An 11,928-nucleotide genomic window follows, 5' to 3' on the forward strand; every position below is an offset into this window, starting at 1 on the left:
TAAATCTATTATTATTGTTTCCTTGTCAGCAAATAAGCTAAACAATATTATGTGTCATGCATTTACTCAGCATGTATCACATTATAAACACAAACTAAAACAGACATTCAGGCGAGGATCTTAAAAATAGCAAAAATCAGGAGTCAATCAGCAATCTAAAACGCTTTAGGCTCCTCCTTCTCTGCATACACAGGAATCTTCTCAGTAGAGCTAGCCTCCTCGTATGTATCGGTCGCAGGATTGTATGCCTCTATAACGTCCTCGCTCTCGTCTTTCCAGAGCGAGTCGCCGGAGACCGTCTCGGGTATCAATGTCTCCGGTTCAGGGAACAACAATGAAAGGGAGCTATAAACAAAGACCGCAACCCAGAATCCATAAAGATAGTTGATGTCCCAGACGTGAACGATACCTCCTGACAGGCCAAGCGAGGGTGTAACGCTGTTTGCCAGACCGGGAAGATTGGGGGTCAAAGAAATGACGAAAGTAACAACAGCCCGCCAGTTGATTCCGTGCCAGTACTGATACCGTCCATGAGGATTGTAGAGTGCAGGTACGTCGACATGCTTACGCTTGACGATCCACCAGTCCGCGGCGAGAATGGCGGCAACCGGTGCAAGGAAGACTGCGAGGCCAGACATGAACGTCAACAGCTGGGACGCCGAGTTCTCAATCTTCCAGGGCTGCATAACCCAACCTCCGATGATGGTAGCAAGGAGAGCACCGCGACGGATATTGATATACTTGGGGAACAAAGACGTCATATCGTTTGCTGCAGTAATCACGTTCGCCGAAAGGTTACTAAGAAGAACAACGGTTAGACCTGACAAAAACAATTATAGAAGTGGAGGTACTTACGTTCCGATCTGGCCAACGACCCACGAGAATCCGACAAAGAACTTTGCAGCTCGACCAGCAGGGCTGTTCCACTTTGCAGCAAGGGAAGTCGGATCCCAGATGTACTCTCCATAGACAACGCCAGCGCAAGAGGTCGAGATGATAGCCATGATACCAACAAAAGTGGAGATCACAGGCAAAAACAGACCCTGCCAGTACTGGCCCTTTCCGCCGCGCATATAGCGAGTGAAATCGGGAATGTTGGTAGCCATGGTAGCCCAGCCACCTGCCGAGGACATCATGCAGGACAGGATCTTCCATGATTTCTCTGATCCATGAATAGTAGCTTTCTGATCCCACATGTCACCATGCGACTTGGCAAGGTGGGTCATTCCGGCCGCGACGCCGATACAGGACGCCATAACGACGACAGTCTTGAAGGCAAAAAACCACTTTAGTTTGTGAGGGGGGATAAGCAGGATAGGCAACTGAATGAACCAAAACAGAGTATGCGACGCGAGCTGCTGGGAGGTCACACCGATGTTCTCCGGAATGTGGTTCGGGATGGTCAGGTAGGAAGGCCAGATGGCAGAGATGCAGTTGGTCAAGGCAAACGATCCAGAGTAGGTCTGAATTGAATGCCAGAAGAGCGCGGTAACCATTCTGACGACGACAGCGAATTTGGCAAAGTGGAAGCCAAAGCCGGACCGCGCAGCAACAGGATACGGGACATGGAGAGCAGAGCCAATCGCACCATTGAGAACGAGGGGAATAGCAACGATGACCATACCCATGCAGTTGCAGAGAATGGCCTCACGCCAGGTCAAACCGATAGCGATGATGGAGGACGGGTTCTCCCATCCCTGCATGTTCAACGCATCCGAAAACCAGAAACCGAGAATGGTCCACGAGGTCCAGGTTCGACGCGAAGGGGGGGTGACGTCGTTGTCTTTGTTGGTCCAGGTGTCCTCAGGTGCGAACGAGTTTGATTCTTTGGGGAGAATCCAGGCAGAGCGAGAGGTAGCCTTTGCCTTGACATCAGACTTGAAGTCCGAGAGGTGGCTGGTGAGGCGCCGACGGATAGACATGTTGCGGAAAGCGGTGGGGTGGCGATGTAGGTAGCTGGAGAAGGAGGAGTAGCGACGAGGGCTGGTGTTTATATGACCGGCCCAAAATGGGCTATCTGAAATCTGACGTTTGACATATCAGTCAGTCAGGCAATACACGTCTTCCCAGTTAGGTTTCTGGTTGCGGCACACGAAAGCTTGAAGCTCCTGATAGGGGAAGAAGGGTCCAAACTCTTATCGGGCCTTCTTCATAAGAGCCAAATACAGTTCTGACGATTCCAGAAGTCAGCGAAAGCAAGAAATTAGTCTTCTGCTCGGATTCTGCAATCAGAGGGGGCCGGCAGCAGGCCGTAGGCGAACGCCGACGGACGAGCTGGGAGTACTACTATCGCCATTATAATCATACAATGGTGGCCAACCGTGCGGCGCGCTGATACAGGAAAGCCTGGGGCAGCTATCGGGCATATCACATCCCTCTGCCGCCGCGACTGAGCCTTAGTAGCTGTTGATGGTCACCCGCTAATCAGTCTCAGGACGAACGAAGCATCCGAATGCGGGCTGCCGCTTCCGAATAACGTCGTTTGCGGCTCCCACTCGCCAAGTCGACGGCTAAAGGCAGGGGAGGTTCACCGCCGTGGCGTTTTTGGCGTTGGGATATGATCTCCGAAACGACTGTCCGTGCGAGCTCCCTCCTCCTCTGCACTGCAAACACACGCTCGCCGTTGGTTTGATAGTCCCGCGGGATTGGCCAGACAACGACCCACTTTTAATAACAAACAGAAACCACGAGCTGTCGTCTGAGTTTGCGGTCAAAGACCTTGCTCCAGACTCCAACGCTCGAGGTTTCTTATCTACAGCAGGAGATTACAGTAAACCTTATTCCCAAAGAGGCACCCCGAAAGTGCGTCTACCCGTCGGCCTCAGTTCTTATTCGGCTTAGTCTCGCGCGGCTGCGTGCTTGTCTTCCACACAGACACCCGTTACTCGTTGTTTGGTTTGGGCTCCACGTCTGGGCTTTGCGCCTTGCGACGGATGTTCCATTGCATTTCCAGAAGTCGGGCGCAGAGCACGAGGCAGCGTGTTTGCGCTGAGATATTCTTTCATTGACACAAAGAGCTGACGTAGGCCACAATGAGTCGCCCTGGGCATGTCTTTCATCGGACGATCAAACAAAACAACGGCGTGTTCTTCTTTGCTTTTGTCTTCAAACCCAACCGTGCAATACAAGTGGTAATAAATCCGTTTTTACGCTTTCCATCGCTTAAGCCCGAGAAAATTATGTGCTACCCCTACGCAACTCTAAATACACAACCGAGCTTCGACGAAGATGAACCCCGGGAACTACGCTACTGAATACTGTAATATCGATTCGTTTCATTAAACATCTCTATCAAATTTTACTCTCGTCATTTACAAATCTGACAGCAGCTTGACAGCCTGTAACAGCTTAGGCTCATCCTGCTTCTTTCCAACCAACTGCAGACCAACCGGGAAGCCATCGTAAGCCTTGGACCGATCCTCGGGGAACAGCTTATCATAAGCAACCTCGACCTCATTCGTCGGCGACGGTGTCGGGAACTCAAACTTGTACTCCTTCTTCTTCAAATCAATCGTCTCAGCATTGAAGATAGCAGCAGGGTAGTCTAGCGTATTCCAGGCGAGGATGACAGTGTCGCTGGCCATAGGCTCCTTCGGACGAGGGAGCTGAGGCTGGGCCGGAAGAAGAATGAAGTCCACCGGCTCACCGTCCTTAGTCTTGGAGGCAGTGTCAAGCCAGTACCTCAACCACTCTCGCTGTCTCGCCGCACGCTGATGACTCAAAGCCCAGAACTGGTTGAGATCAATCGGCTCGCAAGGGTAGAGACCGCCGTTAAGCACAGCGTTGGTCAAGGGCTCTCCAGTCTCGTCGCAAACCTTCTGCAGGAAGATACCACCATCAGCCTTGAAGAACCGAGTAGCAATATCAGCCAGCTCGGTAACTTTGTGGAGATCAATCTCAACCAGCTCATGTCCTGCAGCAGCAACCTTGCTCTGAAAGTCCTTGAAGATTGAGGTGATGGGCTCGTATGTCTTGACACTGTTGATGACACCAATTCTCAGAGGGCGATCAAGCGGCTCGGGGTCAACCCACGGAAGACGAGCGCACGAAGGGTCAACAAGCCAAGGCTCTTGAATAGCAATTGACTTCAAAATGAGCTCAAGATCACGCGCACTAGTTGTAATCGGGCCATCGACACAGAGGACACCAGTAACGTCCTCACCGTCGGGCCAGTATCCCTTGATGTTGTGGTACGGATTCCGGCCGGAAGACGGCTTGATCCCGAAACAACCGTTGGCGTAGGCAGGCACGCGGATAGAGCCACCGATGTCAGTGGCCATACCGATCAGCGATCCACGGAATGCGACAATGGCACCAGCACCACCCGATGATCCGGCGGCAGTAATGTACTTTGAGTAAGGGTTGCGGCATGCACCAGTCAGATTGTTCTCGGTATCAAGAACCATCATACTCTGGGGAACGGTGGTCTTGACGTACATGATGGCACCGGCTGCTTCCAGAGCCTCAACAATCGCGGATGACTCGGGTTCAGGCTTTCCCACCCAGGCGGCCATTCCGATCGCAGAGTCGATACCCTTGAGGTTATAGGAGTCCTTGATCGAAACGGGAAGGCCATGAAGGGGTCCAACGGGCTTTCCGTGCTCGGCGAAATAAGCGTCCTGTTTTTTGGCAACCTCGTAAGCACGCTCGAAAAAGATCTCAGTGCAGCAGTTGATAGCCAGATGAGCCAGAGCAGCACGCTTGCAGAACGCGATCGTCACTTCCAGAGCGGTGTACTCCCCGGCATGGACCTTATCCAGCAGTCCAACGGCATCGTAGTTGCTCGTGATCTCGACTTCCTTCGGCGTAAGAACTCCAGCGGTCTCGGCAAACTTGGTCAGGTTGTCCTGGTCCTCAGGGATAGGAACACGCCATTCGGCGGGGATCGCGTCAATGAGTGACTGCTTCTTGGCAGCAGAGATGGCTTTGTATGCGGGTTCTGACATCTTTCCGTCTGATGTTTGACTGTTTGGTGAATTGAAGTCGACGAGAGGCAATAACCAAGAGAGAACAGGGCACTGGGTTGGCTTTAGATGATTGGGCGAGCTCAGAAAGATAATGAGGGTTTAAGGTTTGGCTGACTCGTAGTAGCTTATCGCACGACCCGTCAACTCTGCCAAAGTCTTCTGCCTTCTCATTTCTCGCCCGCGCCCCCCGAAGGCCCGTTATTCGTTTGTTTACAGACTCCCGGTTTGCGTTATTCGGTTGACTCAGAACTGCCACTGACCGCAAACCCAGCGCCTCTTGGCCATAGTTTTACGCCTCAGGCGCCTCTTCTCAGCAGCTGGGATTCAGTAGCACGGCTTTGACTTCCGATGCTCATCCGCTATGAGCACCACGTAGCCTTTACTCAATTGAGATATCAGCGACTATGTTCTCCACTTAATTCATATCACCAGTTAACTAGTTCACATCGGCGTTTACTGGGCGTTTTCTACAGCCCGGATCTTGACCGAGCAGCATGCGGCTCGTGCTCATCCCCAGGATGATTTCTCCCAAAACGGGGGCCCGTCAGTATCTCACCCGGGTCCTAGCCGCCGTCTCTACACCTTTGCATGATCCTCTCGGCCCGCTTCCCGTTCTAAATCAGTTAATATGCTTATTGGTTATATAAAACTAGTGTCAAAGGTGACAATATCCCTCCGAACTACAAAGCATCGTAGTGGACTCTTTTCAGGTTGAGTGGACGCGGCTCTCTACCCGAGTCCTTAGAGAAGAAGCCGACCGTGCGTAATGTGAAGACTTGGATCCGGCCAGATCCTAGCCAATGGAGCTGATGCACCCAAAAGCACGTGAGAAGATGCAATATTGGCGTTGGTCGCTACTCGAAAAGAGTGGATGCTTCTCTGAGTGAGTATCTAATCACGAATGGAGCCAAGGCATAGGTAGACATGATTGTGGCAGACTGAATAGTGGGCTGTATCGCTGTAGGTAGGTAGTAGTAGGGTAACACCAGCGCTGTAGCTCGGCGCTGTCTGTATCCGTTGAAAAAGAGCTATCGATATCGACATTAGTGCATATCAAAAACAGTTCAGCTCCTTTGTCATGCGCCCTTACAAGCATTAGCTAGCGTTAACTCAGCCAAACTGCAAGTTCCAGATCACTAGACTTGTCCTTGTCTTCGATGACCGTGACCTGCTGCTCTGAGGCGTCATCTAATGTCATCCCAGCGCACAACACAGCCAAACCCTACACAGTTATGCCAGATGAGGTTTACAATAGTTCTTATCCAAACAATCTAACGGAGATGACAAATTTCTGAGATTGCGATGCTTCTTTTTCTCAATGACTCACTTGCTCTGAAAACTGATTCTGTCTTCAAAGCCTCCACTCGAACGAAAAGGATCAATGCTCGGCCTTGATTCACCGCTGATTCTCAATTTCTGCATGCTACTAAGAATTCTTTCTTATCTCAATCTCCTCTGCACAGTCGCACGCCAGGTGCGCTAATATAATCATATCGACCAAACCCAGTGCGCTGTTTTCTTTCGTTTACCCGAGATCAAGAGCATGGCTCTTACTCCACAAGCTCCAAGGTCTGAGCTAGAAGTCGAGGACTCTCCACAACTTCTTCCACATGAGAAATGTCCTCCTGACCAAGGACTTCGAGGTAAGCTCTAGACAAACTTATCGCAAACGAGGAACTATTAACTAACTTCTCTATCTGTAGCATGGCTGTGTGTATTTGGATCGTTTTGCGGGGTGATGGGATCGTTTGGCTACACCAATATCATGGGTGTCTTTCAACAATACTATGAAGTCAATCAGCTGGCCTCATATTCACCGTCGACAATCTCATGGATAACCTCTCTCCAAACGTTTGTGTTGACTGCTGGTGCAATCGTCGTTGGCCCTCTATTCGACAAATTTGGATCCAAGCCATTGATATTACCTGGCGTGCTTTTGATGATTCTCGGAGTGATGACAACGTCGGTCAGCAAAGAATACTACCAGTTTATTCTCGCGCAAGGCGTATGTACGAGCTTGGGCTCGTCGCTAGTTTTCACTACTTGCATTGCATCAGTGTCGACATGGTTTGTGAAAAAGCGTGGCACAGCCTTGGGTATCGTGACCTCTGGCGCTGCTCTCGGTGGCACGATCATGCCTTTGATCTTTCATTCCGTGAACAATCGTGCGGGCTTTGGATGGGCAGCAAGGTCACTTGGCTTCTTGAATTTGGGTCTGGGTCTTATTGCCTGCGTTTGTGTGAGTTCGCGCATCCGCCCAAGGGGACGCGGTCGCAAGTCTGAAGAATTAATAGAGCAGTCTTCATCAACATATGACGAAAAGCAGCCCTCTTGGTTTCGCCGGACGTACATCACTCCTCTATCTTCTCCTTCATTTTCATTTCTCACAGCAGCTGTATTCTGTGTATACCTCGGGGCGTATGTCCCTCTCAACTATCTGCCCAGTTTTGCTCGCGATAGAGCGGCCTTTTCCGAAGATATGGCGGGGTATCTTCCTTCCATCCAAATGGGCGCTACTACCCTGGGTCGCATATTACCTTCAATATTTGCCGACAAGGTTGGACGCTTTAATGTTTTCATAGCTGGATCCTTTCTTGCTGGCATATTCACCCTTTCACTTTGGATTCCCGCGCATACCAAAGCTCAGGTCATTGCCTACGGTGCTGTTTACGGTTTTGCAGCTGGTCCCACTACTGCAATTTGGATGGCCATGATTGCCGAGATTTCACCAGTCCAGTCTATCGGAGCACGCTTCGGTATATGCTCGGTAATTGCATCAGTGGCGGCTCTAACCGGTTCTCCAATATCTGGGGCTCTCCTTGGCGATGATCGAACTAAATATTATGCAATGGCTATATTTTCCGGGGTTCTAGTCTTGGTCGCTGCGGGCTTGGCATTTGTATCAAAGGCAGTGTATAAAAAAGATAACTGGCGAGCATTAATGTGAAAAGACAGCGAATACGAATAATTATAGTCATTGCTAGAGTGAAATTGATGTTAAAGCGGATTTAGCGACAAAATAAATGCATTTAAAACCCTAATAATTATAAACACTGCTTCACCAGTCCCGTCTATACAATAGAATGCCTGTCTTGCAAGTTGAAGACTTCGAACTAATCCTATTTCTGAGGGTATCAAAAGCGTCTGCTATCAGTATGGTTATTGATTGTAAATGCTCTTAGCTTCTGTAAAGATGGACGTCGAGACTGTTGTCTCGTGACAACTTTACCTTTTTTGTGGCCAACTAACGGAGCCGCTCCAAGTGTGGTCGGATATTTAGCTGTCCTTGTAAAATATGAATGACAGTATTCTACCGCCCAAGTCATTGCGCAGCGGCATTCTATCCTTGACTTTCAGAATCTTGATAGTCGCAATACGTTGTATTATCGATTAGTACACTGTTGGAGCACACTTGGCCCTCACTAGAATTGCATAACTGCGCAGCGGCTTTTGCTACTCCCCCCGGCATGAAGGAGGAGGAGTGTAGAAACGAAGAGGGTAAGAGGAGGAGTAGGCAAGGAGGCCAATTCAGCGTCGACGTCGATGGAGCGTGAGGTGAGCTGAAGAGGAGGTGCGGCGTGAGGTGAGGTGAGGAGGAGGAGGAGTGTGGAGGTCAAGAAACAGAACGTTTATTGACGGGCTTGACACACTCTCGGAGACTGGCTTTGTGTAGCGGTTTGTGTAGTGCCCATAGAAATCTGGACTCAGCAGGTGGGAATGACAGTTTATCTAAAGAGAGTTTATCTAAAGTAAAGTCCGGGAACTTAGTAGTAGTTAGTGAAAGACTCGGCTGAGACTCGGTTGAGGAGCGTAAAGTTAGACGCGCCTGACACGTCTAAGAAACTTGACCGAACAAAAGCGAGGAAGCATGAAGAGGAGGAGTTTGACAGGCTTGGAAGCGCGGGAGTAGGACCGAAAGTAAGGAGAGAAAGTGTCAACGCACTCGGTAAGAGTAAGGGCAGAAATCATATATATATAACAAGAAAGGCGCGACTTATAACTCGCAACAGAGCAGAACAGGGCCAGCGTTGGGTAGGTGGAAGAACAGATGACAAGAAAAAGAACAAAGGCGCGACAAACAAGTGAAGAAAGACGAAGCACAAAGAAGAAACTAAACTAACAGACAAGAGTCGTGCCTATATAGAATCGCCATGATGATGGTGAATAGACGAATGACTGCAAGATCGACTTCCGACTGCAAGCAGAGCAGAACTACTAATTCAAGATCAAGTGATTCTGAAGAATTCGCGGGCCGGCGAGATCGAGCGCCGATCAGCGCGAGTTTTCAAATCTCTCAGTCAGTACGCATTCATGGACAGATTAAGAAGGAATTATGGAGGAGCACAAACTCAGACAGAAAAACCTGAAGACAGGCACTACACACGTGAGTGCACGGGCAGATAGCAAGTGACGAAAGCGGAGGGGGTCAAGGACGCGCAAATGTAGCGGTAAGGTATCGTGCTCAAAGGGCATTGCTGAGTACCATGTAGTAAGCGCAGTAAGAAGTTGAAGAGATCACACGCACGTTTTGGAAGGGTGGTGCTGGTGGGTAGCGTTAGTGTCAGCGTCGAGGAAGAGAAACTCTGAGCCAAAGAAGCGACGCACATCAAGAAATACCCAAAGAAGAAGACCACGGATACAGAACATAATCTAGACGGAGGGTAGCAAGTGGGAGGGGGGGGTCCTACACAGTATCAGAGCATGTCGGAATGCCGGAAAATCCGGTATTCCCACTTGCTTTCTATGGGACTCGCGCTTAAGGTTTGCGCCGCTTGCCTTCGATTCCCACATGGCGCAAGTGGGAATCCGGGGATTTCCACTTTCCAGCCCTTTCTGCAGATTTTTAGACTGCCTAGCGGTATTATCGACCTCTTATTATTTGCAGATTATTTTAGTTTTTGAATTAGAGTCGATTTGCGATCATTTTGGGCCGCTTGAGCGTAGAGCGCTGTTTTGGATGGGCTGCCTCTACGAGCCCCCGGGTTTGGCTTTGGCCTTGTAAGCGCCTCTACGAGCCCCCGGGTTTGGCATGTAAGCGCCTCTACGAGCCCCCGGGTTTGGCATGTAAGCGGACACACAGTATCAGAGCATGTCGGAATGCCGGAAACTCCGGTATTCCCACTTGGTGTCTATGGGACTCGCGGTTAAGACATTGCGCCGCTTGCCTTCGATTCCCACATGGCGCAAGTGGGAATCCGGGATTTCCACTTTCCAGCCCTTTCTGCAGATTTTTGAATAGTATGGCGGGTTTATTGAGCTTGGATTATACGGCAAATGTTTTTATTTTTTGAATTAGAATTGATTTGCCATGATTTTGGCCGGGTTTGTTGTATGTCGCGCTTTTTGTATGGGGTGCCTCTACGAGCCCCCGGGTTTGGCATGTAAGCAGACTTTGGTTAGTCATCCATTCAAAAATGTATCACGTGCCATTACAAGTCGAGGGGTTTGTGTGTCTGACTTTGGTTAGTCATCCATTCAAAAAGTTATCACGTGATATTAAAAGTCGAGGGGTTTGTGTGTCTGAGATCTTAAGAGAATTAAATTGATTTTCGCAAATATTATTGTAAATTACATCAGGCCTTACGTAAGCACACTTTACACCCTAAGAGAATTAAATTGATGTTTTACCAAAAGTCTTGGAAATTGGTTTGTAAAACAACCAATAATGCTCTGTCGACTCTGTTTTTTTGTCTTCACACGTGCTGTACTCTTATACTTGATCGGCCTCTTTTTCAATTTGTTTCGGCTTTGTTTAAGCCTTCGTTTTAACATATTTGTCAGCTTTGTTTTTCTCAACTTTTGTATGAGTTTTCCTTCTACTCTTTCCCTACCTGTTCATACAAGGCTTTAATGGTTACCTTCTATGCTTAAATACTACATCTAACTGGTGGTTCTAAAGCGTACTCTCCGGGTTTGAGTGTACACCTGTACTTTGTACTCTAATATATAATTGAGGATTTGACACTGTACTTTGTACCATACAAGTTCTTCTGCTTTGTACTTTGGAATTATGTTTTAACTCTTTAAACTTGTACTTTTAACTCTTTAAACTTGTACTTTTAACTTGTTCTTTGTACTTTTAACTTGTTCTTTGTACTTTTAACCTGTGCTTTTAACTTGTGTCTCTATCTTGTACTCCAAACTTGTACTTTTAACTTGTTTTTTGTGCTTTTAACTTGTGCTTGTACTTTTAACTTGTTTTTAGTGCGCTTTCAACTTGTGCTTATAACTTGTGCTTGTACTTTGTACTCTTAACTTATGCTTTTATCTTGCGCTTTTAACTTGTGCCTCAGACCTGTACTTTTAATCTGTTTTTTATGCGTTTAACTTGTGCCTTTATCTTGTACTTCAAACTTGTACTCCAAACTTGTACTTTTAACCTGTTTTTTGTACTTTTAACTTGTGCTTTTAACTGGTGCCTGTACTTTGTGCTCTTAAATGGTGCTTTAATTATTCTGTGCTTCAAACTTGTACTTTTAACTTGTGTTTTGTGCTTTTAACTTGTGCTTTTAGCTTGTGCTTTTAGCTTGTGCTCTGAACTTGTGCTCTTAACTTGTGCTCTTAGCTTGTGTTTTTGTTTTGTGTCTCAAACTTGTACTTTTAACTCGTTTCGTGTAGTTTTAACTTGTTTTCTGTGCTTTTAACTTGTACTTTAGACTAGTGCTTTTAACTTGTACTTGGGCTTGAAACTTGTACTTTTCACTTGTACACGTTTGTGTTTTTTTAAGCGCTTTTGGCGTTGGAAGCAAGCGCTTTGGGTAAGTGTAAGGGTTAAGCTGGTAGAAAGAGCAGGGTGTAGGGTTTGTGTAGGGTTTGTGTAGGGTTTGTGTAGGGTTTGTGTAGGGTTTGTGTAGGGTTTGTGTAGGGTTTGTGTAGGGTTTGTGTAGGGTTTGTGTAGGGTTTGTGTAGGGTTTGTGTAGGGTTTGTGTAGGGTTTGTGTAGGGTTTGTGTAGGGTTGTGT

At 48.1% G+C, this 11,928-nt stretch overlaps 6 protein-coding genes across 6 annotated transcripts; 3 read left to right on the forward strand and 3 right to left on the reverse strand.

Moving 5' to 3' along the window:
- BZA70DRAFT_86014 (permease for cytosine/purines, uracil, thiamine, allantoin-domain-containing protein) lies at nucleotides 1–2,264 on the reverse strand. The gene is made up of 2 exons (XM_064915480.1): nucleotides 856–2,264; nucleotides 1–798 (listed from the first exon to the last, which is right to left on the reverse strand). The coding sequence occupies exons 1-2, from the start codon at nucleotides 1,920–1,922 to the stop codon at nucleotides 156–158; spliced, it is 1,710 nt and encodes a 569-aa protein (XP_064766278.1). The 5' UTR covers nucleotides 1,923–2,264; the 3' UTR covers nucleotides 1–155.
- Nucleotides 2,265–3,255: 991 nt separating this feature from the next.
- Nucleotides 3,256–5,093, reverse strand: BZA70DRAFT_284192 (amidase signature domain-containing protein). Its single transcript, XM_064913567.1, has one exon. It carries the CDS (start codon nucleotides 4,944–4,946, stop codon nucleotides 3,312–3,314), a length of 1,635 nt encoding a protein of 544 aa, XP_064766279.1. The 5' UTR covers nucleotides 4,947–5,093; the 3' UTR covers nucleotides 3,256–3,311.
- A 1,042-nt stretch (nucleotides 5,094–6,135) lies between these two features.
- Nucleotides 6,136–8,247, forward strand: BZA70DRAFT_85946 (major facilitator superfamily domain-containing protein). Its single transcript, XM_064915479.1, has 2 exons — nucleotides 6,136–6,610; nucleotides 6,671–8,247. The coding sequence occupies exons 1-2, from the start codon at nucleotides 6,511–6,513 to the stop codon at nucleotides 7,912–7,914; spliced, it is 1,344 nt and encodes a 447-aa protein (XP_064766280.1). The 5' UTR covers nucleotides 6,136–6,510; the 3' UTR covers nucleotides 7,915–8,247.
- Nucleotides 8,248–9,259: 1,012 nt separating this feature from the next.
- On the reverse strand, nucleotides 9,260–9,665 carry BZA70DRAFT_284199 (uncharacterized protein). Its single transcript, XM_064913568.1, has one exon. The coding sequence runs from the start codon at nucleotides 9,572–9,574 to the stop codon at nucleotides 9,344–9,346; it is 231 nt and encodes a 76-aa protein (XP_064766281.1). The 5' UTR covers nucleotides 9,575–9,665; the 3' UTR covers nucleotides 9,260–9,343.
- Nucleotides 9,666–10,468: 803 nt separating this feature from the next.
- BZA70DRAFT_284202 (uncharacterized protein) lies at nucleotides 10,469–11,032 on the forward strand. Its single transcript, XM_064913569.1, has one exon. The coding sequence runs from the start codon at nucleotides 10,633–10,635 to the stop codon at nucleotides 10,816–10,818; it is 186 nt and encodes a 61-aa protein (XP_064766282.1). The 5' UTR covers nucleotides 10,469–10,632; the 3' UTR covers nucleotides 10,819–11,032.
- A 49-nt stretch (nucleotides 11,033–11,081) lies between these two features.
- Nucleotides 11,082–11,487, forward strand: BZA70DRAFT_284203 (uncharacterized protein). The gene has a single exon (XM_064913570.1). It carries the CDS (start codon nucleotides 11,285–11,287, stop codon nucleotides 11,465–11,467), a length of 183 nt encoding a protein of 60 aa, XP_064766283.1. The 5' UTR covers nucleotides 11,082–11,284; the 3' UTR covers nucleotides 11,468–11,487.
- Nucleotides 11,488–11,928: the final 441 nt, after the last annotated feature.

This window comes from Myxozyma melibiosi (assembly GCF_037950935.1).
Source record: "Myxozyma melibiosi strain Phaff 52-87 chromosome Unknown BZA70scaffold_13, whole genome shotgun sequence".
Lineage (NCBI taxonomy): Eukaryota > Fungi > Ascomycota > Lipomycetes > Lipomycetales > Lipomycetaceae > Myxozyma > Myxozyma melibiosi.